We start from the raw sequence: 24534 nt of genomic DNA, 5'->3' as shown, positions 1-24534 counted from the left end.
ATCCATCTAACATCAGCTATAATATCTCTAGTACCACGACCCCTTCTGAAACCAGCCTGGACTTCTGGTAGTTCTCTGTTGATGTGCTGTTTCAGTCGTTTTTGGATAATCTTCAGTAAAATCTTGCTTGCATGTGAAATCAGTGAGATTGTTCTGTAGTTTCCAAATGACCATGGCCTGACTCAGGCACATTTTAGTCTTTAACTTGACATCATTGCTCCTGAGTACTTTGGAGAGGTCCCTGACAGCTGACTTTCCCAAAGCAATACATCTTTTGCTTTCTTGACTACTGGTACCAAGCATATTGATTGTGGATCCAAGTAACGTACCATTGTTAAAAATTTTTCTTTTCTTTATCTATTATGATGCTGACTGTTGACCTAGTGGTGAGGGTCTTTTTTTCTTGATATTGACGTATTGAAGGTTATAGTCTTTGATCTTCTGCAGGAAGCATTTCAAGTCCTCCTAACCTTTCAGCAAGCAAGGTTGTATCATCTGCATAACACAGATCATTGACGAGTCTTCCTTTTATTCTGATGCCATATTCTTCTTCACAGAGTTCAGTTTCTCAAATTATTTGCTCAGTTTACAGATTAAATAGTAGCCCACAAAAAAGCAAGCTAAGCTAGAAATGAGAAAACATAGCAATTCCTTAATACAAAAGCTAAATTACTCCAGTTAAAGGAGATTTTCTACAGAAAACATTAAATAACCTAGTTGACCATGTCAGATCTACCTATAGCTTTGCTTGGAAATGTTAGACTTAATTTTGTAATCTGTAAATGTAGAATATTAAAATTTAAGGAAAATATTTTCTCTTAATTCAAAGTTCATGTTAATTAAAAATTAAGTTCTATCTTCTTTTTGCTTACATGACACCAGGAACAGGAAGACAGCAACAGTACCAAAGAGTAAGCCCCTTGTGTGGTACATAGTTTCTAAGTTATCCAGTGTTGCTACAACAAAGATACAACAAGCGGATGGCTTTAACAAACAGAAACTCATTCTCTCACATTTTAGAAGGCTAGAAGTCCAAATTCAGGATGTGAGTTCTAGAGGAATGCCTCAGGCTCTCTCAGTTCTGGAGAAAAGCCCTTGTTCCTTTCAATGTATGTAGTAGGCTTGGTGTTTCTTGGAGACCTCTATGTCTCTTGTCCTTCCTTGGGATCAAGGAGCTCGCTAAGAGAGAGATCTGGATCCAAAAGGATGCACTCTATTCCTGGCAGTTATTTCTTCGTGGGACTGCGGTCCCCAGCTAAAGAAATAAAAGGTATTAGAATGGATGCATTAGAGAAACTATCTTTGCATAGGATTAGGACTGTGTTACATTCCACCCTTAATCTTTTTGCAACTATTTGGTTCATCAGATCATGGAACATCATTACATACCTCCAACTAAAATATCATTGGGGAGCTCTGGTGGTGTAGTCTATAAAGAGTCACGTTGCTAATCTAAAGATTGAATCTCTTTGGCAATTCAAATCCACCAGTGACTTTATGGAAGAAAGACAGACAATCTCTTCCTATGTGATTGTTTATAGACTTGGAAACCCAATGGAGGGTCAGCTATGAGTTGGGTGATGGCAATGACGTGTTGATAAATCATTGCATATGTGAATTTTAGGGAGACACAATTCAATCCATGGCACACTGCATCTATTACAGAGTTAGAATCAAAAGATATTTGTTGAATGGATTAATTTTTAAGGAGATACTTTAGATAAAAGTTCCAAGACAGGAGAAGGACTAGATTTATTAGCAACTTGATTTAAAAGGATGCCAATTAAATATTTTTGTGATGAAAATTTAACTAATTTGTTTGCAAAAGCATTATCAAAATTTGTTTCCCCAGAAGAAACAGCGTTCTACCCAGAAGCAGCCTCAGGGCTTCTTGGAATTTCTACTAAGAATTCCAAATATTTAAGTAAAATGACTATGGCCCCACATACAGGTTTTATAGACACAGCCATTAAAAAGTCATTTTATTTGACAATAGGATGATAATAGTATCTTCTGTAAGTAGTTTTCTTATTTGCACCCCACTGACACCTCTTTCTTTGGTCAAGATGGTACATTCTCAGTATGTGTGCATGATTCGAGTGGGCTCTGACAATGTTTTTCCTTTCACTTAAGCTATTAATGGCTATATGTATGGTAACCAGCCAGGCCTATCAATGTGCAAGAAGGATCGAGTCTCCTGGCATATGATGGGAATGGGCACTGACACTGACATGCACGGAGTTTATTTCCAAGGGAACACAATCCACCTCCGTGGGACTCACCGTGACACCCTAGCCCTGTTCCCCCACATCTCCACAACAGCATTCATGCAGCCAGACCGTGCAGGTAAAGTGGGCGAGACTCTACTCCTGTCTTAAGGCATATCTTCTTAGAGGTTTGTATGGGTGTTGGGTATACGGTATTGTATTGGGGTTTGTTGGTTTGGGTTTTGTTTTTTTGGTGGTTTTTTTTTGCAATATACATATTGGAAATGAACTAGAAATTACATTAACCCAATGTATAACAAAGCATGAAACATCACTTGTGCAGCATATTTTTAAAATTGTAAAGGAAAACAAAATTCTTTTTCAGAAGGAAATGTTGTAGCTAAAAAAAATTGGTTAGGATTTATTCTGGTCAGAGGGATATGGAAATGGGTGCTGTCTTAACCAGGATCATCTAAACATTTTACATGATGCATAGTGTAAAGAGAATCATTTACAGTAGCATCCGCAGAGCAGAAATGGGAGCCCTCTAAATGCCTTGCCCCACAAATCCCAGCGAGATACCCTAGCTTCATGCCTGGAATCAATTCAGCTCCAAGAAAGAAGATCCCACTGCTCTTGTGCAGCACAGAATCACCCTAGGTGCTATGATGAAGCATCTACCAGGCATACAACCCCAGGGGTGCTTCCTCATAATGGACTTGACCTGGTTGATTTTCTCAGAAGATGGACAGTGGTCTTGAGGAGCCAATGGGGGCTTTGCAATTCTCCATTTGCATATTGCTGAGCACCTTTTAGGAGCCCTGGTGATACTGTGGTTAAAGCATTCAGCTGCTACAAAAAAAGTTCAGAGGATTGAAAACACACACACCCCACACCCTCCGGCACTCTGCAGGAAAGAGATGAGGCAGTCCGCTTTTGTGGAGAGCATAGCCTTGGAGACACTACGGAGAGTTCTGTCCTGTCCTACAGAGTCACTATGAGTTGGAATCCACTCAATGTCAGCGAGTTTCCCCAGAAGGTAGATTGCATTGAGTTTGGAGTCCCTGGAGGGCTCAGAAAAGTACCTGCCCCATGGCCCTTCCTTATAAAGTCAGCCAGAGCATTTTAAATAGTAGAAAGTGCTCCATGACAATATGCATAGCATGCATGGCTGTGCAAAAGGAGAGGAGTCTGTCCACTCTCTTTTTTTCACTAATGGATTTTCTGCTTTGCTTCAACTTAGAAATTACGGTTTAGAGGCTTTCCAGTCTCATCAGTGAAGACCTTGATCCTCTTTGTCTAAGAATGACCATGTAGGAGCTCCTACAATCTGTCCTAGTACTCCAGCTCTTACCTTAGTCTAGTTGATCAATTATGGGTCACTCAAAGCAAGCAATGCCTTGAACATAAGGTTTCATTTTCCTTTAAATACATTTCCCAAGTTTAAAGGAGGGAAATGGAAAACATGTCACATTATCTTAATCCATAGAAACAGACACTAAATAGAAGAGTTGGCTAAAATAATTTTAGCGATTTTGTTACTTATTTTTTCTCACATATTTTTGAGTTTCGGGATAACGTTTTCTGGTTTATAAAGAGCAGTAAGCATGAATCTGTGACTGCTTACAAAGTTGGTCATTTTGCCTATTCCTTCCCTTATTGCTAAACCACAGAATGAGCAAAATCCGTAGATTAGACTAGTTTGCCACTCAAACATTTCCCCCTTGACCTCAGAGGAAATAATCGCTTACCCAGTGAGGAACCACCATGATGAATGCATAATGAACTCCCCTGGGAAGAGGCAGCATTGATAGAGGGAGGGAGCACTTTCCAAGTCTTTGTTTAGTTCAGCCTGATATCATGGAGGCTCTTTCTTCTGAAGGTCCCTGTCAGGGCCTGGGAGTCCTTGGCTCTCCAGTGCACTGCAGTTTTTCCTCGTACTGACTGGGTAATAATGTTTGGTCAGTACTGTCACCTGTGAAATGACACAGAAGCTCCCTCTGTGCTTTGTGGTTGGGAGCACAGATCCCTCACTGCTAAGGACAAAGTGGAACCAGCAGGGTAATCAGTTGCTGCTGACTCAACTCCATCTCAAGGTGGTGTGAAGTGTGTCAGGGTGGACCTGTGCTCCTTGGCATTTGCAGAAATAGATCACCAGGTCTTTCTTCCCAGGAACTTGTGGGCAGACTCAAGTCTCTAAGCTATTAATTACCAGAGAGATGCATTCACTGTAAGCCTAACTCAGGGACTCCTTGTTAGGACACATAGTGGTTAGGACCAATCATTTCAAACATATTCAAAACCAAACAAATTGCTTAGGGCCAATAATTTCATTAAACGTTAACATCTGCCAAGACTTCTATTTGTTATATATGATCTGACAGTGAGCCCTAGTAGTCTGTATCTCCCCAATGTCAATGCATCTGGAAAATTCAGTTTAAAATGCTTGACTTCTCAGTCAGATTCAAATGTTGGAAGTAAGTGGGTAAATCTAAGAGCTAGCTGATTTCTTTTTATTCTTGTCTGGCATAAGGTAGACCTACCACTGGGAATCAGAACACCTTTTGCTCAAGGGCTTAATGAAGTAATATATTTGGCTTTAAAAGTAATAATGCCTTACATGTGTTGGCAGTTTATAGTTTATGAAATCCTTTGGGAAAAATGCATGATTTCATAAAGGGTGGCCTAATTGGAACTCTATCTAGACTCTTAATCTTACAGCTAATTTTTTCTTCTTGAGCTGGCCTAATCATGTGCATCAGCAATTTTTCCAGGAGTCGCTATCTTTTAATAGGTATATATAATTTAAAGATTCAGTGGCCAATTCAAGTTTTGCTCATACAATTCAATGTTACTGATTATGCTTTTTACAGTGCATAACAACTGATATTATCTTTTCCCAACATTTTCCATCATCACCGATAGAAACTGAGAATCCTCTATGCAACCAAATTCCTCTTTTTTTCTCTCCTTCCTATCCCTGGTAACCACTAGTAAGCTTTGGTCTCTATACTCATTGATGGCAAGTCCAGCTTGTAGCACCCTATAACGTTACTGTGTATTGTTGATTTTGAACCAATCCGTAGTTTCAGAGGCAGTTAACTGCATGGGAGGAGATTGTGCATCCTTCTCCTGAGGAGCAGCTGATGTCTTTGAACCGTGTGCCTTCAGGATTGCAGCACAGCTTCTTGCCACTAGGCCACCAGAGCTCCCTGTAGTGCCCTAGAGGACAGGGAGAAAACTGCCTTGTAGGGTTTCCAAGGCTTCCTGTAAAGACTCACAACCGTAGCCTAGTGGGTTGTTGCTATGGTTGGAATGACCTCCCTGGAAATGGGTTGGGTTGGGTTGGGTTGGGTTGGGTTTGGAATCTTTATGGAAGCAGATTGCCACCTGTTTCTCCTGAAAAGTGGCTAATAGCTTTGAGCCTCTGGTCTTTTGAGTTTGCAACAAAGTGCTTACTCATTGTGCCATCAGGGGTCCTTCTGGCCGCTTTCATTTGCCTAGTTCAAGTAAGTGGGGTAATATCCTTCATGTAGGAGAAATACGTTCTTGCCAGAAACATTCTGAGATTTGTTCTTCTATTAAAAAAAGAATTCCACATTGTATTTTCTTTTTTTCAGAAGTAAAAGCATTTCAAGTAATTTATTTCCTTTTTGGGGTCTGAATTTAAAATGCTATAAAAATTGTTGAGCATGTAAAGGGGGGAATTAATCATGGAGTTGTACAATTTGATGGGTGGAGGGTGAGGGAAATTTAAAGACTTTGATCTTGAAAACAATGTATTCAAATTTTGTAAATGAACTAGTATAAAATTTTAAAAAAATGTTATTTTAAAAATATTCATCTTGCTGGTTATTTCTTTTGAGATAAAAAAGCATAAGCTTTCCAGACATATCCACCAATGCACTGAGCCCCCTGCAACAGCAGGCCTTTTCTTTTTCAGGCATTTTCAGGGTGTTTTGCTCCACTATGCACCACTTCAACAAAGGCATGGATCAGATCTACGAAGTCAACAGCTGCAGCAACAAGGACCCGTCTGAGCAGCCATATGGGATGATAAGAACCTTTTACGTCGCTGCTGAAGAGGTAGAATGGGATTATGCCCCTAACAAAAACTGGGAGTTCGAAAAGCAGCACTTGGACGCAGGAGGGGAAAGGTACCACAGGCGAAGCCGCCAAGCCTCTTGGGTGGGATGGTACATGCTCTGTAGACATTTATCAAACATGAAAAACTTCAGTCTGCCCCATTCTGGCAGGCAGACGTCTACTTATCAGCACCAAAAATTAGGAAAGCTGCCCAACCTCATTACAGAGAGTCTAAAGTCATTTGTAGGGCATCCTCCTGCAAGGTCCTGAGTTCTTCTCCACTGGTGGCTTATTGTACCATGGCCTTGTCTGATGAATGTGCCTTTGAGTAGGCACATAGCAGGAAGAGGTTGGGAGAAAGGAAGGTCTCACAATGAGAGTGGGACTAGATACAAAAGGGCCCAGGGAGGTAAGAATGGTGTCCAGATCCAGGGTTGGAGGATGGGCTACTGGAGTCTGAGGACCTTAAGGAAGGGAGCTGAGGGTGAGGTCCCGGCCTCATCCCTTATCCAGGTGGTGGTGGGTGGTATCACCAAGGACAGGTAGGAGGCTACTGCCTAAAGATGCCCTTGTTGAGTTAGGACAAGCCACTCCTTCTATTATGCCCTATATCAGAAAAGTTGAGTTAGGAAAAGCACTCTTTACTGGATCTGGTACCAGAACAAATTGCAAGACTGACCCTTCCTTGAAAGTACTGTTAGTTATGACACATATCAGTGGACTCTGAGCAGTGTCCCATCACAAAGGTGTCTGTGAACACCAGAGGTCCTCCTCTCCCTGCTCAGAGACAGACTACTGGGCACCCAATGTTGGCTCCCACAATGTTGTAAAGGTAAACAGTGGGGGGAAAGGGAATAGAGGCATCTGTCAGATGCAAACCTAAAGACCCTTTCCCCAGAACTTGATACTTGGGTATTATTGTCCCGATATTCAGATGAGAAACTGTAGGTAAATAGTTAAGGTTGTGCACATGATCAGCAGCAGACTTAGGATGGAATTAATTTATTTTGTATAATTGCCCCACTCTTTTAAATCACACTTACTCATTGGAGAAAGACTTATGCATTACCACTCCAGGTTCTTCTTTGCTTTTCAGCACTAGTCATTTAACAACCAAGCAGGCTAACCATATGCACCACCCAGTGGCTCCCAGGACAGGCAGATTTAAAATTCATTCAGTCATTCACCAGTCTGTTTGCTAAACCAGACTCCCCTCTCTGGCAAAACTACTTCTCACTACTAGCAAAGCCAGTACAGTTGAAAAGAAAATGTATACTAGCATGGCCTTTTCTAAAATGATTGTTTCATTTTTAAAATGACAGGCTATTATAACTAAAGAACTAATAGCTTTATATTATTGTGGTACAGGCAATATAAGTCATTCAATCTTACTGCTGTCCATTTAGAACCAATTCATAGTTGACCTTCTAACTGGTTTCCCAAAGTTGTAATCACACCGGAAGAGATTATTCATCTTTCTCCATTGGAGCAGGTGGTGGATTCAACCCACCAGAGAAGTATGGCCTATGGATTACCAGCTCCCTCAAAACACAGCACATTCTATAAATAAAAAATTATTACTGAATTCACATTCCAAGTTTGTGCGGTGGATTACTTGCAGATCCTTTGCTTATAGGAGCCTGGGATATAGGCTTGCTGCTGTGCCCCTGGCCTCCCCCACGGCCATCTCAGTACAGTAATCCCTGAGACATTGTTGTTATGGTCAAGACAGACCCCTGTCCCACCCTAGGAAACTAGAAATCTTCTCTGAAGCCTCATAAGAAGGAACTGGGAAGTCTTGGGGTTTCAAAGACAACACATAGGGCCCTCTGCACAAGGCCAGGCAGGAATGTGTGTGATGGGGTGTTGTTGAATACAACATTTAAGTTGCTGCATTCTTAATACTCCTGTACTTGTGGACTGATGTTCCTATAACACAACCATCCTGGATTTGTGAATGTAACTGCCATCTAGTGGGCATCAAGGAACCCTGGTGGCATAGTGCATAGTGTAGATCCACCATCTTTGCTGCAGGGAGGTGGGCAGTCTACTCCTCCAAAAATTTACAGTCTCAGAAACCCAGTGGAGAGTTGGAATCAGTGGTGGGTGTTAGTGTTTTGGGCTAACCACCAGCATTTTACTAGGGGCCCTTGCAATCCTTATCTGACATGAGGTTATGGATCAGTGCAAATGATTTGCAACACTGCAGGAGAAAGGCCTTGATGATCTGCTTCCCTAAAAGTCAGAGCCAAGGAAGCTCTGGGGAACTCAGTTGTGGTCCCTAACACAGAACTGACCATGAGTTAGAACTGACTTGTGCCGTCAGCTAATGCCCAGCACCTCACAGCAGCAGCCTATAGGATATAAAGCAGACACTTGAAGAATGCTAACATGTGACTGACACAGAGCTTGGTAGCTATTACTTATTTAGTGCCCACAGCATTCCAGTGCGGTAGATTCATGTTTATTGAGCACCCGTTAGAGGAAGAAAAGTGGGGGCAGGGGGAGTACAGCATAGCTTTAGGGTCTGTGTTCCTCACCAGTACACTTACTATCAGCAGTCCTGGAAAATAAAAGCAGAAGAAAAACCTCCCCTCCCTGGGAAAACATAGTGTCTAGGGTAGAAGGTGTCTGTAGGCACATTCGAAGATATGTGATATCTGCTACTACTAGACTTTGTGCAAAATACTGATAAAACTGTGCCAAGAAGCACAGATTAAGTGTATGGTCAGCGAGGAAGGTGTTAGAGCAAGTGTACTGAGTGTGGTGAGGCACATGGCACTGAAACCAACCCTTAGTTGACACTCCAGCAGGTTTTCAGAGACAGTAAATCCCATCTTAGGAGATTGCCTATCTTTCTCCTGCAGGACAGCTGCTGGCTTCGAACCACTTGCCTTTGCACTCGGAATGCAACTGCTTAGCCACCAAAGCTCCCTGTGATGGGGACATAAGCACATAGCTAGTCTAGGGGAAGGATGCGGTGAGGTAGGTAGTCAAGAAGGCTTCCTGGAGGAAGTGGTCTTTAAGTTGAGACAGAGCAGACCAGTTGAAGAGGAGGTAAGAGAATTCTGGATGAAGGGAACAGCATATGTAAAAGATGAAGTTGAGAACAAGCACACTGTATTCAAGAGAGTGTGTTTAAATGACCTGAGTGAATAGTGTGTAGGGAGCATTGATGGGAAATGGGGGTATTGACAAAGGCAGGTAATGAGGAGGCTCGAGTGACAGAGCAAGGAGTTTAAGTGTGGAAACCAGAAGAGGATTTGGTATAACGACTAAGTTTGTTAAATGAATAATTTAGGATCATTCTGCCTGCATCTAAGTAATAGATGTTGTTGTTTTTATATACCATAGAGTCGGAACCGACCCATAGCAGACAGAAGGGAGTATAAGTGGGCAGGAGGCCAATTAGAAACAAATCCAAGTAATTCTTAAAAAAAAAGAAAGAAAATAAACAAATCCAAGTAATTTAGTTAAACAATGCAGGTGGCTGTGATTAGGGAGCAGGAGATTTAATAGAGGGAAACGGAGGACATGAGACATGCTATTTAGGAGATAAAGGTGCAAGGACTCAGAGGTAGATTAAATATACATATTTCATATATGTGTATTTGCACACGGATATTTATTTACATGATATGCAACTCACGGGTTTTCATGAGATATTTAAAAATGTAAGGGTAACAAGGTACAGAAAGATGCACGTGAAATGTGGGAAATTCAGGTTGATGAAGGGTGTAGGGAGTGTGTGTGTGCATGCACGTATATGCTTATGCATGTTGTCAGTGTTAAACCCAGGTAGTAGTAAGTTTTAATATGCAGGTTCCTTACTCCCCTCCCAGAGGAGGAGGGTGCAAATGTTAGCTCCCCAGTGAGAGCCTGATCACAACCTGGTTTGGGAAGCTCTACAAGGAGTTACACTGCCAACCCGAAGGAACTAGGTTTGAATCCACCAGCTGCTCTGAGAGATGGGCAATCTTCTACCATATGATTAAACTGCCTATGAAAATTGTCCGGAGCATCAGCTATGGGTCAGTTCTGACTCGAGGGTACATAACAACACCACAAAAGGAAAGAAGAGCTCTGGTGGCACAGTGGTTAAGTGATCAGCTACTAAGCGGAAGATCAGCAATCAACCCCCAGCCAGCCACTGCAGGAGAAAGCTGAGGCAGCCTGTGTACAAGGTTGCTGGAGTCAGAATGGACTCCACGACAGTGAAGCTTTTTGGTTTAGAAAAAAATAATGAGCTGGCATATACCTTTGAATCATTCAGTGTGTGCAAGGTCTCCCTCCTTGAATTTCCAACTTTGATTTCCTGTGCTTCTCATTTGCAGACATGGAGATATATTTATGAACCACACTGACAATTGGATTGGCTCTCAGTACAAGAAGGTGGTTTACAGGGAATACACCAATGGGGAGTTTGTGGAGATCAAAGCCCGTCGGCCAAGAGAGCAGCACTTAGAACTTCTGGGTAAGCTCAGGTGCCATTGGTGGGCGTCCCACTCCCCTCCCCTTAGAGCATCCCCTGGGGAGTCCTGGGACTGGATGGGAGGGACCAAAGAGCCTGGCTGCAGTTCGCAGTCTCTCTGCCCTTGTTACCAGAGAGCATGCTGTGTGTTCAGCTCACAGCAGGTGCCACTCGTGGTGATTCTGTGCTGCAGAGTGGAAATGCACCCACAGGGTTTTCAATGGCTGACTTTTTGGAAGTAGACCAGTGGTCAGGGTTTGGTGCCCTAGTGGGTAAGGAGTTGTGTTGTCAATCCAAAGGCAGGTGGTTTAGACCAGAAGTTCTGTGAGAGAAAGGACAATCTCCACCTTTGCAATTTACAGCCCCTGGAAACCTGCTGGGGGGTCAGTTATGAGTTGACTCAATGACAGAAAAAAAACCCATAGACAATTAAAACAGATCTTCGAAGGGGGGGAAGAGGAACGAACTGGGGGGAGAGGGTAGAGAAAATAGTGCAACAATGAATGAATGGAAGCCCAAAATCTCTGTAAATGTTCATTAAAATTAATAAAATTTAATTAAAAAAAAAAGAAGGAAAAAAACCCCACAACCCATAGTAGAACAAAGGTAGAACAAGGACCCTCTGGGAAAACTTGAACCTCGAACCTCCAGTGTTTTGGTTAGCAGTTGGGCTAACCCAAGGACTCCTCATTCCAAATTGAAGTCATAATAAGACTCAGACAGCACACAGACAGGAATCTATATCATCAGAATCGTTTAACCAATTGTTATTCTGATGGTCTTTTTGCAGCATTCAGTTCATCCCCGCCCGCCTCAGCTGAAGCTAGGAAATTTTAATTAGAAACACCTTACTGTCTCAGATTTGCAGGCAGGATGTTTTCATAAATTCTTCAGGGCCTCAGATTAAGTGCACAGAATTTATCCCTATCAAGAGATCTATAAGAGAGGGGTGAGAATGAGTGGGGATATAGGGTGTTAATCATAGGGTTGTGAAATTCGACAGGTGGGTGGGGTGAAGAAATGGAAAAGATGTTTTGTGAAAAACAATATATTCAAACTTTGTAAATATATCAGTATAAAATTTAGAGGGGCGGAGGAAAAAATCTATGAGAAAAGGAAAAAAAAGCTTCTACAAGAGGGTTTTCAAGGCCCAAATGTTTGGCTGACTTCAACTCAGAATGCCCTTATCCCATCTCAGAACCCACTGAACCTGCCTTCATACAGCCTCGGGCTTGTGGAGCCCTGAGCTGCCTGACCTGGGACCTGACAACCACTTCCAGTTTTCCTTGAATTCTTCACCTGGAATTTACCTGAATTCTTCATCAAGAAGATACTTTAAAAACAAAACAAAACAGCCCAACACAAAACCCACCCCAACCTATTATTTATTTGTGTATAATTTCTTTTTAAAATTAATGAAAGTTTATGGAAACTTTGGATTTCCATTCATTCATTGTTGCACTTTAATCCCTGCCCACCTCTAACCCCCAATTCACTCTTCTCTTTGAAAAGTAAAAGAAAAATTCTTTCATTGTTATACAATCCCTCCCTCCAGGTCACTCCACTATGCTGCCTTCATTCTGGACTCCAGTCATATATAATATGCCACAATAACACCTAATCATATATCTCTTTTAAACAGTTCTCTCCCTCATCTGTTTTTTATTTTTTTTAATTTTAATTGTGATTTCAACAAAAGTTTACAGAAAGGTTAGATTTTCATTCATGCTTTGTTGCATTATACTCCTTCACTTCTCCCTCCCCCAGTTCACTTTGAAAAAAAAAATTTACTCATTGTTGCACAATTACCTACCTCTCCCCCTTTCCACTCCCACCAGTCCTCTTTGCAATGTACCTCTTATTCTGGGCTATTGTCATACATATAATGCCTAATCATATATTCCTTATAAATAGTTCTTTCCTTTATCTGTTCCAACGCAGTGTTCATTATTTATCCCCTCTTAGTTTCCTCCCCCAACCCACATGTCAGTTTTATTTTATAACAGTGGTGTTATGCAGTATTTGTCCTTTTGTGACTGAGACATTTCACTCAGCATAAGGTACTCAAGGGTCACCCATGTTGTGTAATATTTTATGAGTTCCTTGTTTTTCAGTGCTGATATAATATCCCATTGTGTGAATGTACCATCCTTTTTCTATCCATTCATTTGTTGATGGGCACTTGAGTTGCTTCTAGCTCTTTGCTATTGTGAGTAACACAGTAATAAACATGGGTGTGCATACTTTCTTTGGAGCTCTGGTTGCCTAGCTCTGTTGCCAACCCAAAGGCAAGTGGTTTGTCTCCACTAGCTGCTCTGTGGAAGAAAGATGAGTGATCTCCTTCCATGTAATTTTTACCTTCTATAAGCCTTTTAGAAGGTCACCTATGAGTTGGCTCACCAAAACATACACACACAGACACACACACAGACACACACATACACACAATGCAGTTGACTTTTTAAAATCCTTTCCCCCTTTTAAATGAACAATTTAACATATAAATAATATAAATTTAAAATGTTTTAATATTAAAATAAGACGCCTGATTCTTACTTTGAAAAGATATTAAGTGTTTCGTCCACTCACCCTCCCCTGGATCTCTCCAGCCTTTTAACATTGGCACCAGAGGCTGGTTGTTTCATCAGATGATTCAGTCCCATGGGAACCACTGGATAGATGAATGCATTAAGCCAAGGCAGCACAGACTTTCTTGTGCTAATTTACTTCTAATCTCTACATGCAGTGCACACATAAGGTGCTTCATCTCTGTCTGGGATTGTAAATTTGCAGAGAATCTTTGATTCTGCAGGAGGGTGGGGTTGGGAGGGATTCAGGTGCCAGCTGCCTCTAAAAGGAGAATCTTTAATGTGGCGAAAAAATGCAAAATTGTTCACTACAATATACGTGAGCCTTGCTGTTTGGGTGATCTGAGCTGACAGTCACTTCCCTGGAGCGTGTGTGCTCTCACACACCTGAGTGTGGACGTGTGTGTGGTCAGAGCTCAGAGGAGGGGATACTGCTGAGGGCTTATGCTTCCCCGTAAAGAGGCCTGGTTTGGGTCTGCTTAGTAAAATGATACAGACAGAGTGACTTCACCAGAGGCAAAGCCCAACAGCTCTAGACCCCTGAAGGCTTGAGCCCCATTGCTCCCTTACAGCCGCTCAGGGAGGGGCAGTGAAGCTGTTCTAAGGCTGCAATGCAGCCACACTTCAGTTCATTATCACCCTTGTGACTAGAGTGCGGTCAATCAGAAGGCATTTCCTGTGCTACACAACCAAGTGAGCACAGTTTAAGCTGTAGTGAGCACATGATTGTGATGTATTAAAAAGATAGTTTTTAAATATGCATACTTATGTATCTATCTGAAATTCTAATTTACTATTAAAAACAGGAATATTGTGCTCTTTTCTATCTTTATCATGTTCCGAAATAGCATCATTCATGCTCTTTTAAAGACTACAATGCTGTTGTTCATTGTTATTGACTTGATTTCAACTCATGTTTTTACACACCACTGAGTTGGAATTGAGTCAGAGCTGACCCTCCAGTGGGTTTTCAGAGGCTATAAATCACAGGGGAGGAGACTGTCCATTTTTCCCGAAGAGCAGCTGGTGGATTTGAACTACTTGTCTTTCTGTTGGCAGGATGACTCCTTACCCACTAGGCAACCACAACTCCCTTCTAACTTTTGGCATAAACAGTTAAGCACTTACCCTTTTGCTGAATGTTTGGTGGTTCAAACTGAAGGCATTTCTGAAGATAAGTGTGGTGATATATTTCTTTTAAAAAAATCAGTCATTGGAAATCCTTAGGAGTAGTTCTCCTCAGACAAACACATGGGCTCACCATGTACCAAGGTTGACTTGGGAAATTGGAATGGATGCAACCCCATTTATCCATTGCAATTGAGTTGGTTCTGACCCACAGAGGCCCTCTGAGATAGAGTAGATTTTCCCTATGAGGTTTCCAAGGCTGGAGTCTCTGGCAGCAGACTCCCAGGTCATCTTTCTCTTAGAGCAGATGGTGAATTTGAAGGGTCAAGCTATCAGTTAGCAGCTGAGAGTTCAATCAATACACCACCAAGCTTCCTTGGAATAAATGTAAAATTCTTATCTCCAGAAAATCAGAACGACTCATAGCTGACCCTCCAGCGGGCTTTCAGAGACTGTAAATCGCATGAGAAGATATTGTCCATCTTTCTCCCTTGGAACTAATGGTAGATTCCAACCGCCAGAAAGGCGTGGTCTTTGGGGTAGCAGGTACTCTGTGGACTGTACCCCTAGAGCTCTGTAGGGAAGAAAGAAGTCAATCTCAAAAAGACAAATATCTTATGCAACACTATTTCAACAAAGTTAAGCACAAGTAGATGAAAATGAAAAATTGCCACATCATTGGATATAGCTGTCTCTCAGTGGTGAGAGTTATTAAAGACTTGTATTACAAAGGGACCCCCTAGTGGCACAGTCACTCACATAGGGAGTTGCATTGTTAACCTGAATGCCTTGTCTCTCTGACAGTTGAATCCACCAGTGGTTCCACAGGAAAAAGATGGGCTGTCTCTTTCTGTGCCATTAACAGCGTCTGATACCCAATGGAGGCTCAGCTATGAGTTGATTCTGACTCCATGGCAATGAGAGAGAAACAGGGACAGAGAGAGACTTTATCTCTTCCTTAATGCAATCAATACTATAAGAGAGGTGCTATGTTAACTATGTAGTTTGTGCATCTTCCAGCAGTATATTAGACAATGTTCCCATTTATTAATAAAATTTTCAGAAGTTCATTATTTCAGAAGTCAATGACCAGTCACCAGTCATGCTTCTTAGTCTCTCTCCCTTGGGAAACTCCACTCACACCTGTCTACCATGAATGATCCTGCTGGTATATTAAATACCAGAGCCATAGTTTCCCAGTAATATACAAACCACCAAAGTATGTATGGCAAACAGATCAATGAGTGGTGTTTCTTTGGTGAACATCCTTAAAGGGAACTTTCTCTGAAGGAAATGGGAATGATCCAATGGGGACCTGAAAAGATGGGGTTGGCATAGATCAATAGTGATTAATTTTATAAAATGCAATGTATGAGAATGACTGTATGAAACACAATGTGAATAAAGGAAACTGTGGAACATAAAAAAAAAAGAGAGAGAGGTGCTATGGTTGAAACTCACCTAGAGAAATTGAGACAGATTATGTAACTTCTAATAACTGAAAGAGATGGGATTTGAACCTGGTGGTCCAGTTGCCAAATACTGCACAACATTCAATATTACTTGGTGACCTGGTGGATAAAGACTGGTGCTGTCAAAGCAGAGGCAAGCGGTTCAAATCCATCTGCTGCTCTGCTAGAAAAAGATAAGCAATCCCTTCCCATGTCAGTTGGAGTGTTTGAAAACCCTCTGGAGGACTAGCTGTGAGTCAGGTTCAATTTAAAGACCAGGAGTGAGTGACATTAAATACTATACATTATCGCCCTCTAAAGGAAGTGCACTGAAGACGCAGCTAAGCTTTCTTTGATTTTGTCAAATACACAGAGAGATACGTAATTATTGGGAAGAACATCGGTAATGCACACAGACCTGTGTTTTGCCTCTAGGTCCTATGATTCACGCAGAGGTGGGCGATTCCATCCTGATCATATTTAAGAACAAAGCCAGCCGGCCCTATTCCATCGCAGCCCAAGGCGTGGAGGACTCGGATGGTGGGAAGCGACTTCAGGTACCCATCACAAAGCCAGGTGAGTAGCACAAGAAGCCTGCTCTGTTCTGGTGGCACCACACTTCTTTTAATTTCTGAGAGGCCTTGGAGTGTTTATCTTAGTTTGAATGTGATATAACGATCACCTAGTCATTCCCACTATGATATGATCATTTAACCAACGGACAAGCATTTACGGCCTTTTGAAGGCTCTGTTGGGGACCTCAGAGTGAAGAGACACAATAATTGCTAACTCATATTGTGTGTTAGACTTGTGCCAGGTGCTATATTTTATGGTTGTTTTAAAAAAAATTATTTTATTAATTTTAATGAACATTTACAGAAATTTTGGATTTTCATTCATTCATTGTTGCACTTTTTTCTTTAGTCCCTCCCTCAGTTCACTCCTCTCTTTGAAAAGCAAAAGATAAACTTCTGTGTTGGTATACAATCCCCCTGGCCCAACCCTGCCCCCCTACCCCAAAAGCACTCCATTATGCTTAATTCTGGATTCCTGTGATAATCATAATATGCTATTATACATCATTTTAAACTGTTCTCTTCCTCATCTGTTTCAATGCAGTATACATAATCTATCCAGTTTTTCTCAGTCTTACCCCAACCCTGATGTCAGTCACTTTCTACAACAGTGGCACCATGCAGTATTTGTCCTTTTGTGGCTGAGATACTTCACTCAGCATAATGTCCTCCAGGCTCACCCATTTTGAATAATATTGCATGAGTTCCTTGTTTTTCAATGCAGCATAGTATTCCATTGTGTGAATATACCACAGCTTCTCTATCCATTCATTTGTTGATGGACACTTAGGTTGTTTCCAACCCCTAGCTATTGTGAACAAAGCTGCAATGAGCATGGATGTGCATATATCTGCTTGGATGTCAGTTATGGTCTCTTTAGGGTACATTGCCAGTAGTGGAGTTGCTGGGTCAAATGGTATCTCTATATGCAACTTTTTGAAAAAGTGCCACACCACTTTCCACAGTGGTTGCACCATTTTACACTTCCATCAACAGTGAATAAGGGTTCCAGTTTCTCCACAACCTCAACAGCATTTGTTGCTTGCTGTTCTGTTAAATTTTGTTATTCTTACTGGAGTGAGATGATATCGCATAGTTGTTTTGATTTTTTTTTAAATCTCAGTTATCCTTACAACTTCACCATGAGGTAGACATGAACATTTGTTGTTATGTGCCATCGAGTTGCCTGTAACTCATAGGGACCCTATGTTCTACAGCCCTAAACCCTGCTCTATCCTGTGCCAATCTTACTGTGTCTTACTGTGTCTGATACACCTACTCCCAATACCCCACTGAAGAACCATCAAGGGTCTTCCTCTCCTGTACTGTCCCTCCATCCTCTCAAGCATGATGTCCCTCTCCAAGGACTGATCCTGCCTTGCAACATGTCTAAGTAGGTAAGTAGGTAAGATGAAGCTTCAGAATCCTTGCCTCCAATGAACAGCCTGGTTTAACCCTCTCCAGGATGAATCTGTTTGTTTTCTTGGCAGTCCATGGTACATTCAATACTCTTCTCCAGCACCACAGCTCAAAGGCATCAATTCTCCTTCTATCCTCCCTAGTCATTGTCCAACTCTCTGATGCATAACAAGTGATTGCAAAGACCATGGCCTGTATAAGGCACACTTTAGTCAGTCTCCAGACTGACATCATTGCTCTTCAGTACTTTGGAAAGGTCTCTGACAGCAGAGTTTCCCATTGCAATTAGTCTTCTAATTTCCTGGCTGCTGGTGCCAAGAGTGTTGCTTGTGGAGCCAAACAAAGTAAAGCTGTTAACAATCTCAATCTCTTCAACATTCATTCTGATGCTGCCAATTGGCCCAGTGGTGAGAATCTTTGTTTTCTTGATATTGAGCCTCAATTCATATTGAAGGCTGTAGTCCTTGACCTTCTGCAGCAAGTGCTTCAGGTCCTTCTCAGTTTCAGCAAGCAGGGTTATGTCAACTGGATAACACAGATTGTTGATGAATCTTCTTTCACTCCTGATGCCATACTTCTCACACAGCCCAGCTTCCTGGATAATCTGTTCCTCACATAGGTTGAAAAGGCATGAAGATAGAAAACATCCCTGTCGTACACCCTTCCGAATTTTGAACCATTCAGTGTTTCCTTGCTCTGCTCTGACGACTGCCTCCTGTTCCAAATACAGGTTTTGCGTAAGCACAATCAAGTGTCCTGGGATTCCCATTCTTCTCAGAATCAACCACAGTTTATTGTAATCTATACGGTCAAACATATTTCATCAAATTATAATAGCGCACTGTCTCAAAACAATTTCAACTGATGCAACTGCATGTGTTAAAGAGTAGGATGATTCCATAGACTTTACTTGGCTCTAATCCACACAGAAAACATTTGGTCTTATATCCATGGACCTGCTGGCTAGGCTCAGACTGCCAACCTTCAGGTTAGTGTCCCTAGTGCAAACTGCTTATGCCATCCAAAGACTTTTAGATTAGATAGATATAGCTATATAGACAAATATGTGTCCCATTATGTTTGGTACTAAATAAAAAAGAAAAATATCCTGCTAAACAAATCTTTATATGCCGCTTATAGAAGGATGCATTCTGATTTCAGATATATTGAAGTGGGGAAAATTGTACATTCTAAAATTGATGAAATATAACATTGTTAGGTCTGTTTAACACACTCTATATTAGGGAAGAGAAAGGTAAACAATTTACCTCTTTCTAGGCAATCCACGACTCAAACTTACCAAGTCAGTTTGTTGTAATATGGTGACTTGCGTGCCATTATGGTACTGGAAGCTAAGCCACAGGTATTTAAAAATAGCATCAAAGAATGACTCTATCATTTACAGGTCACAGTGGAGCTTCTAGACTAAGGTAAACTAGGAAGAAAGGCCTGGCAATCTAGTTCCAATTATTGACCACTAGAAATCCAATGGATCGCAACAGAATTTGAAGTAGTATTGCAATTTAAGGGGAGCTCTTGTGGCCTAGCGACAAGAAGCTGCACTGCAATCCCAAAGGCACACAGTTCAAGGCCACCAACTGCTCCAGAGAAGAAGGATGGGCAATCTCCTCCCATGCAATTAACTGCCTCTGAAAACTTACTGGAGGGTCAGGTATGGTTTGGTTCTGACTCTACAGTACACAGCAATAGCAACATTTAAATTTGAGTCCCCCTAACTAGAAGATACTAAAAATATATAGTGACCTCAAGAGTGGGTTCAGAAATACTATCCTAAAGATGATGCAGACTGGACGATGTTTCATTTCATTGTACATGAAGTCCCCTTAAATCAGAACAGATCACTAACAACAATACCTTAAGTCCTATATCTGTAATGGTAGGAACCAAGTTCATTTGACTCTCGAACCTGAACTCAAACTGCACATTTCCTCCCCAGAAGTTGAAAATGAGTTTGAGGAGAGGAGGCACAAACTAGATTAATCACTTCAGTAGTGCCATAAATTGCACCTGATGAAGTGGTAAAGAATTTCAGGAATATTTCTCAAAAGTGTAAGGCAAGGAAAAATACATAAAAGCTGGTTGTTAATTAGAAGCAATTAGGGAAGTCTCTGTGAAGAAATCTTTAAAAAACTGGAGCCCTGTGTAAGGATTCCACCTCAATGTAAAGAAAGCCAAAGTCCCCACAAGTGGATAAGGTTGAAGTTGTCAGCAGCTTCATTTTCATTAGGTCCACAGTCAATGCTCATGGAAGCATCAGTCAGGAAATCAAATGACCTATTTCATTGGGCAAATGGGCTGAAAAAGCCCCCTTTAAATAAAGTGTTCAAAAGCCACTTTGAGAACTAAGGTGAGCCTAACTCAAGCTATGGTGCTGTCAATGACTTCATCTGCTGTGCAAGTCAGTCAGTGAATAAGAAGACAGAACAATAGATACCTTTGAATTATAATGTTAGTAAAAAATATTGAATATACTGTGGACTACCTACCAGAACAATGAAGAAATATGTCTTGGATGAAGTACAGTCAGGATTCTCTGGAAAAGAAGATGAGAAGACTTTGTCTTAAATACTTTAGACATGTTATCAGGAGGGCCCTGTCTCTGGAGAAGGACATTATGCTTGGTAAATGAGTTAGTGAAAAAAGAGGATGACCCCCAATGAGAAAGATTAACAGTGACTACAGCGATAGGTTCAAACAGAGCGATGATGTCTCTGAGGTAGGATGGAGCAGTGTCTCGCTGAACATTGGGTCACTGTGTGCATCTACATCTAATAACTTGTAAAGAAAACAGAACTCTGGTTGGGTTTGAGATGAGGCTTTGAAGGGAGAAACAACACAACTTGAAGAACTTTTCATAACATTTTTCATGATTGAAAATTATAATAAATTATAATAAATGTCAAGAAGTATTGTGGCCTCAGTTCTGAAATTGAAAGCAATTATACTACCAATTATGCGGTATAATTACAAGGATGTTCTATTTCATTTTACTTCTCATGCATAAATATATTAAGATACTTACTACATTAGTAATTGCCATAAAGGTCACATAACATTTAAAAAAAAAAACAACTGAGAGAAAAACAGTTTAATGCATCACTAGAAAAAGTCTAATGCACAAGAATGAGTTCAGGAAAATATTCTTTGAACAATATTATAGCTTTTTCCACCACTCATCATTCCCATATCAGAGACATATACTGCTTCAGTAAAACTGATAACATCCTAAATCATAATCTATAAGGAAATAGTTAAGTATACTTTGGAATATCACTATGGTAGACTATTATTCAGAGCTTCTCCTGACATCCATTTTGGCCTTTTTTTTCTCTTCTGTCTTTCTAATAACTGTTTGCACTCTTCCTGGATGATATATTTGAAATCCTTCCACAACTCATTAGGTCTTCACTCATTAGTGTTCAAGGCCTCAAACCTGTTCCTGAGATGGTTCTGAAATTCAGGTGGGATGAACTCAAAGTCATATTTTGGTTCCCGTGGATTTGGTTTAATTTTCTTCAGTTTCTGAAGATTGCACTGGAGCACAGAGAACCCAAAGCACAAGGAAGAATTCAAGATACTAAAGAGCTGAACAGAAGATTTCAAAGGGCGGTACGGGATGACAAAGCAAAATACTACAATGAAATGTACAAGGAGCTGGAGTCGGAAAAATCAAAACGGCCAAACTCGCTCAGCATTTCTTAAGCTCAAGGAACTGAAGAACAAATTTAAAACTCGAGTTGCTATAATCAAAGATGCTTTAGGCAGAATATTAAATGATCCAGGAAGTATTAAAAGAAGATGGAAATAACATATGAGCAAGAGCCTATGGTGATGAAGGAAGAAGTTCAAGCTGCTTTGAAGGAAATAGCAAAAAATAAGGCCCCAGGAATAGATGGTATACCAATTGACATATTTCAGTTAACAGATGCTGCCCTGGATGTACTCACCAAGTTGTGCCAAGAAATCTGGAGAACAACCACTTGGCCTACTGACTGGAAGAGATCTATATTTGCTCCCGCTCAAAGAAGGATGACCCAACAGAATGTGGAAACTGTAGAACAATATCATTGATTTCACATGCAAGCAAGATTCTACTGAAGATTATCCAAAAACCACTGGAACAGCACATCAGCAGAGAACTGCCAGAAGTCCAGGCTGGGCTTAGAAGGGGTCATGGTACTAGGGATATTATAGCTGATTTTAGGTGGATCTTAGCTGAAAGCAGGGAATACCAGAAGAATGTCTATCTGTGTTTCATTGATTATGCAAAGGTGTTTGACTGTGTGGATCATAACAAACTGTGGCTGACTCTGAGAAGAATGGGAATCCCAGAACACTTGATCATTCTAATGTGAAACCTATACTTGGACCAAGAGGCAGTCATCAGAACAGAGCAAGGAAACACTTCATGGTTCAAAATTAGGAAAGGCATATGCCAGGGATATGTCCTATGTCCATACCTTTTCAACCTGTATACAGAACAGATTATCCGAGAGGCTGGGCTCTATGAGGAGAAGTGTGGCATCAGAATTGGTGGAAGATCTATTAACAATCTGTGTTATGCAGATGACAAAACCCTGCCTGCTGAAATTGAGGAGGACCTGAAATGCTTGCTGCAAAGGGTCAAGGACTGCAGCCTTCAGTATGGATTGAAGCTCAATGTCAAGAAGACAAAGATTCTCACCACTGGACCAAGTGGCAGCATCAGGATGGATGTTGAAGTGATTGAGATTGTTAACAACTTTAGTCTGCTTGGCTCCACACTGAACACTCTTGGTACCAGTAGCCAGGAAATAAAAAAACGTATTGCAATGGGGAAGTTTGCCTCTCCAGGGTACTGAAGAGCAATGGTGTCCCTCTGGAGACTAAGGTGTGTCTGATACAGGCTATGGTCTTTGCAATTACTTGTTATGCATCAGAGAGTTGGACAATGACTAGGGAGGATAGAAGGAGAATTGATGCCTTTGAGCTGTGGTGCTGGAGAAGAGTATTGGATGTACAATGGACTGTCAAGAAAGCAAACAAACTCATCCTGGAGAGGGTTAAACCAAGCTACTCCTTGGCGGCAAGGATTCTGGGGCTTTGTCTGACATACTTTGGACATGTTTTAAGGAGGGAGAGGTGCTTGGAGAGGGACATCATGCTTGGGAGGGTGGAGGGACGGCAGAGGAGGGGAAGACCCTCTATGAGGTGAATTGATTCAGTGACTGAGATAATTGGGATGGGAGTGTCAGAAGCAATGAGATCGGCACAGGATAGAGCAGGGTTTAGGGCTGTTGTACATAGGGTCGCTATGAGTCGCAAGTGACTCGACGGCAAATAACAACAACAACAGAGTATTAGTCAATAAATTATATTTGAGAAGGTTTTTATGATGTGGTGTGAAAGGAGCAGATGTGACGTGAGGATGGCTGAATCTGACTTCTACTCACTTCATAAAGGGGTACAAACTGTCTCCATCAACAATATCCATTGCAGCAAATACTTACACCACCCCCTATGCTTCTGCACCTAATTCCACCAATCACTGGGTTTGATATTCACTGTTGGATCACAGACTTTCCTCACAGTTGTGGTACCAAGAGTGGGCTTTATGAGGGAAGTAAGTTGGAGAGTGGGAGAGGCAAAGAATACCATCCAATCTAAGTCCAGGGTTTAGTTCACCAGTCCTAATGCAGATTAATACAAAACACAAATTCTCAATTAGTATAAGTCCAGATTCAGTTCAGTAGTACACAGCCAAATCATCCAGCAAGGTTTGCTAAGTCAGCTTCTCTTCAATAATCTGCCAAGAACAGCAAAACATTTAACTATGCCTTTTATCTCAGTGATCCTCTGATTACACCTTGCCACAGTTTCTTCACAATAATGCCAGTGTCTCCACCGTGACCACCAGTATCTTACTCTCACTACAGTCTTGCTTTCACCAGCACTAGTCTTACACTAGTCTCCCTCAAGCCATGCTGCCCCATGTGGGAACTTTGCTCTCTCTCCTTCTCTTTCTCTCATATATTAGTCCTTCAGCTATTGATGATTTGCAAGATCATGTGTGTCTACATTAAGGTAGCCAGAGACCAGAGGGGGGTAATGTAATGACTAGAAAACAACTTTCTCCTCCTCAGATATTCACTTTACTCTTTTTATGTCCAAGGAAGGAAATAAAGTTCAATTTAAAAAAATATATGTTTTACATTTTCATAAATATTTTCCATTTTTATTTTATTTTCAATTCCTTTCTTGATGGATATACCTTGTAAAATATTTTATAAAATTTTTTATTTTGTGATTTTAATGAAAGTATATAGAAAAGGTAGATTTTTCATTCGTTCATTCATTGTTCCACATTTTTATCCCCTCTCCCTTCCTCCCATCCCCTTCCCCAGTTCACTTTTTTTAAAAAAAAGCATTCATTGTTAACAGAATTTCCTCCCTCCTCGTACTCCTCTTTGCATTGTAACTCTTTTTTTTTCCTTTTATATTCAGTGATTTTTTTAAAAATTTAGTTTGTTTATTTTTCATTTCAATGAACATCTACAGAGATTTTGGAATTCCATTCATTCATTGTTGCACCCTTCTCCCCGCACAAAC

The 24534-nt window shown here is 41.1% G+C and overlaps 1 protein-coding gene across 1 annotated transcript in view; it reads left to right on the top strand.

Annotated features, from left to right (window-relative positions):
• HEPHL1 (hephaestin-like 1) overlaps positions 1-24534 on the top strand; it is a 153081-nt gene that overhangs the window by 113687 nt on the left and 14860 nt on the right. Inside the window, exons 11-14 of the mRNA XM_006902366.1 lie at positions 2134-2346; positions 6151-6364; positions 10628-10767; positions 16367-16507. Coding sequence (XP_006902428.1) covers positions 2134-2346; positions 6151-6364; positions 10628-10767; positions 16367-16507 — 708 coding nt within the window. The remainder of the gene's footprint in view (positions 1-2133; positions 2347-6150; positions 6365-10627; positions 10768-16366; positions 16508-24534) is intronic.

The sequence above is a fragment of the Elephantulus edwardii genome, unplaced genomic scaffold, assembly GCF_000299155.1.
Source record: "Elephantulus edwardii isolate Elephantulus edwardi_28Jun2011 unplaced genomic scaffold, EleEdw1.0 scaffold00397, whole genome shotgun sequence".
Lineage (NCBI taxonomy): Eukaryota > Metazoa > Chordata > Mammalia > Macroscelidea > Macroscelididae > Elephantulus > Elephantulus edwardii.
This window is presented reverse-complemented; position numbering and strand designations above follow the sequence as displayed.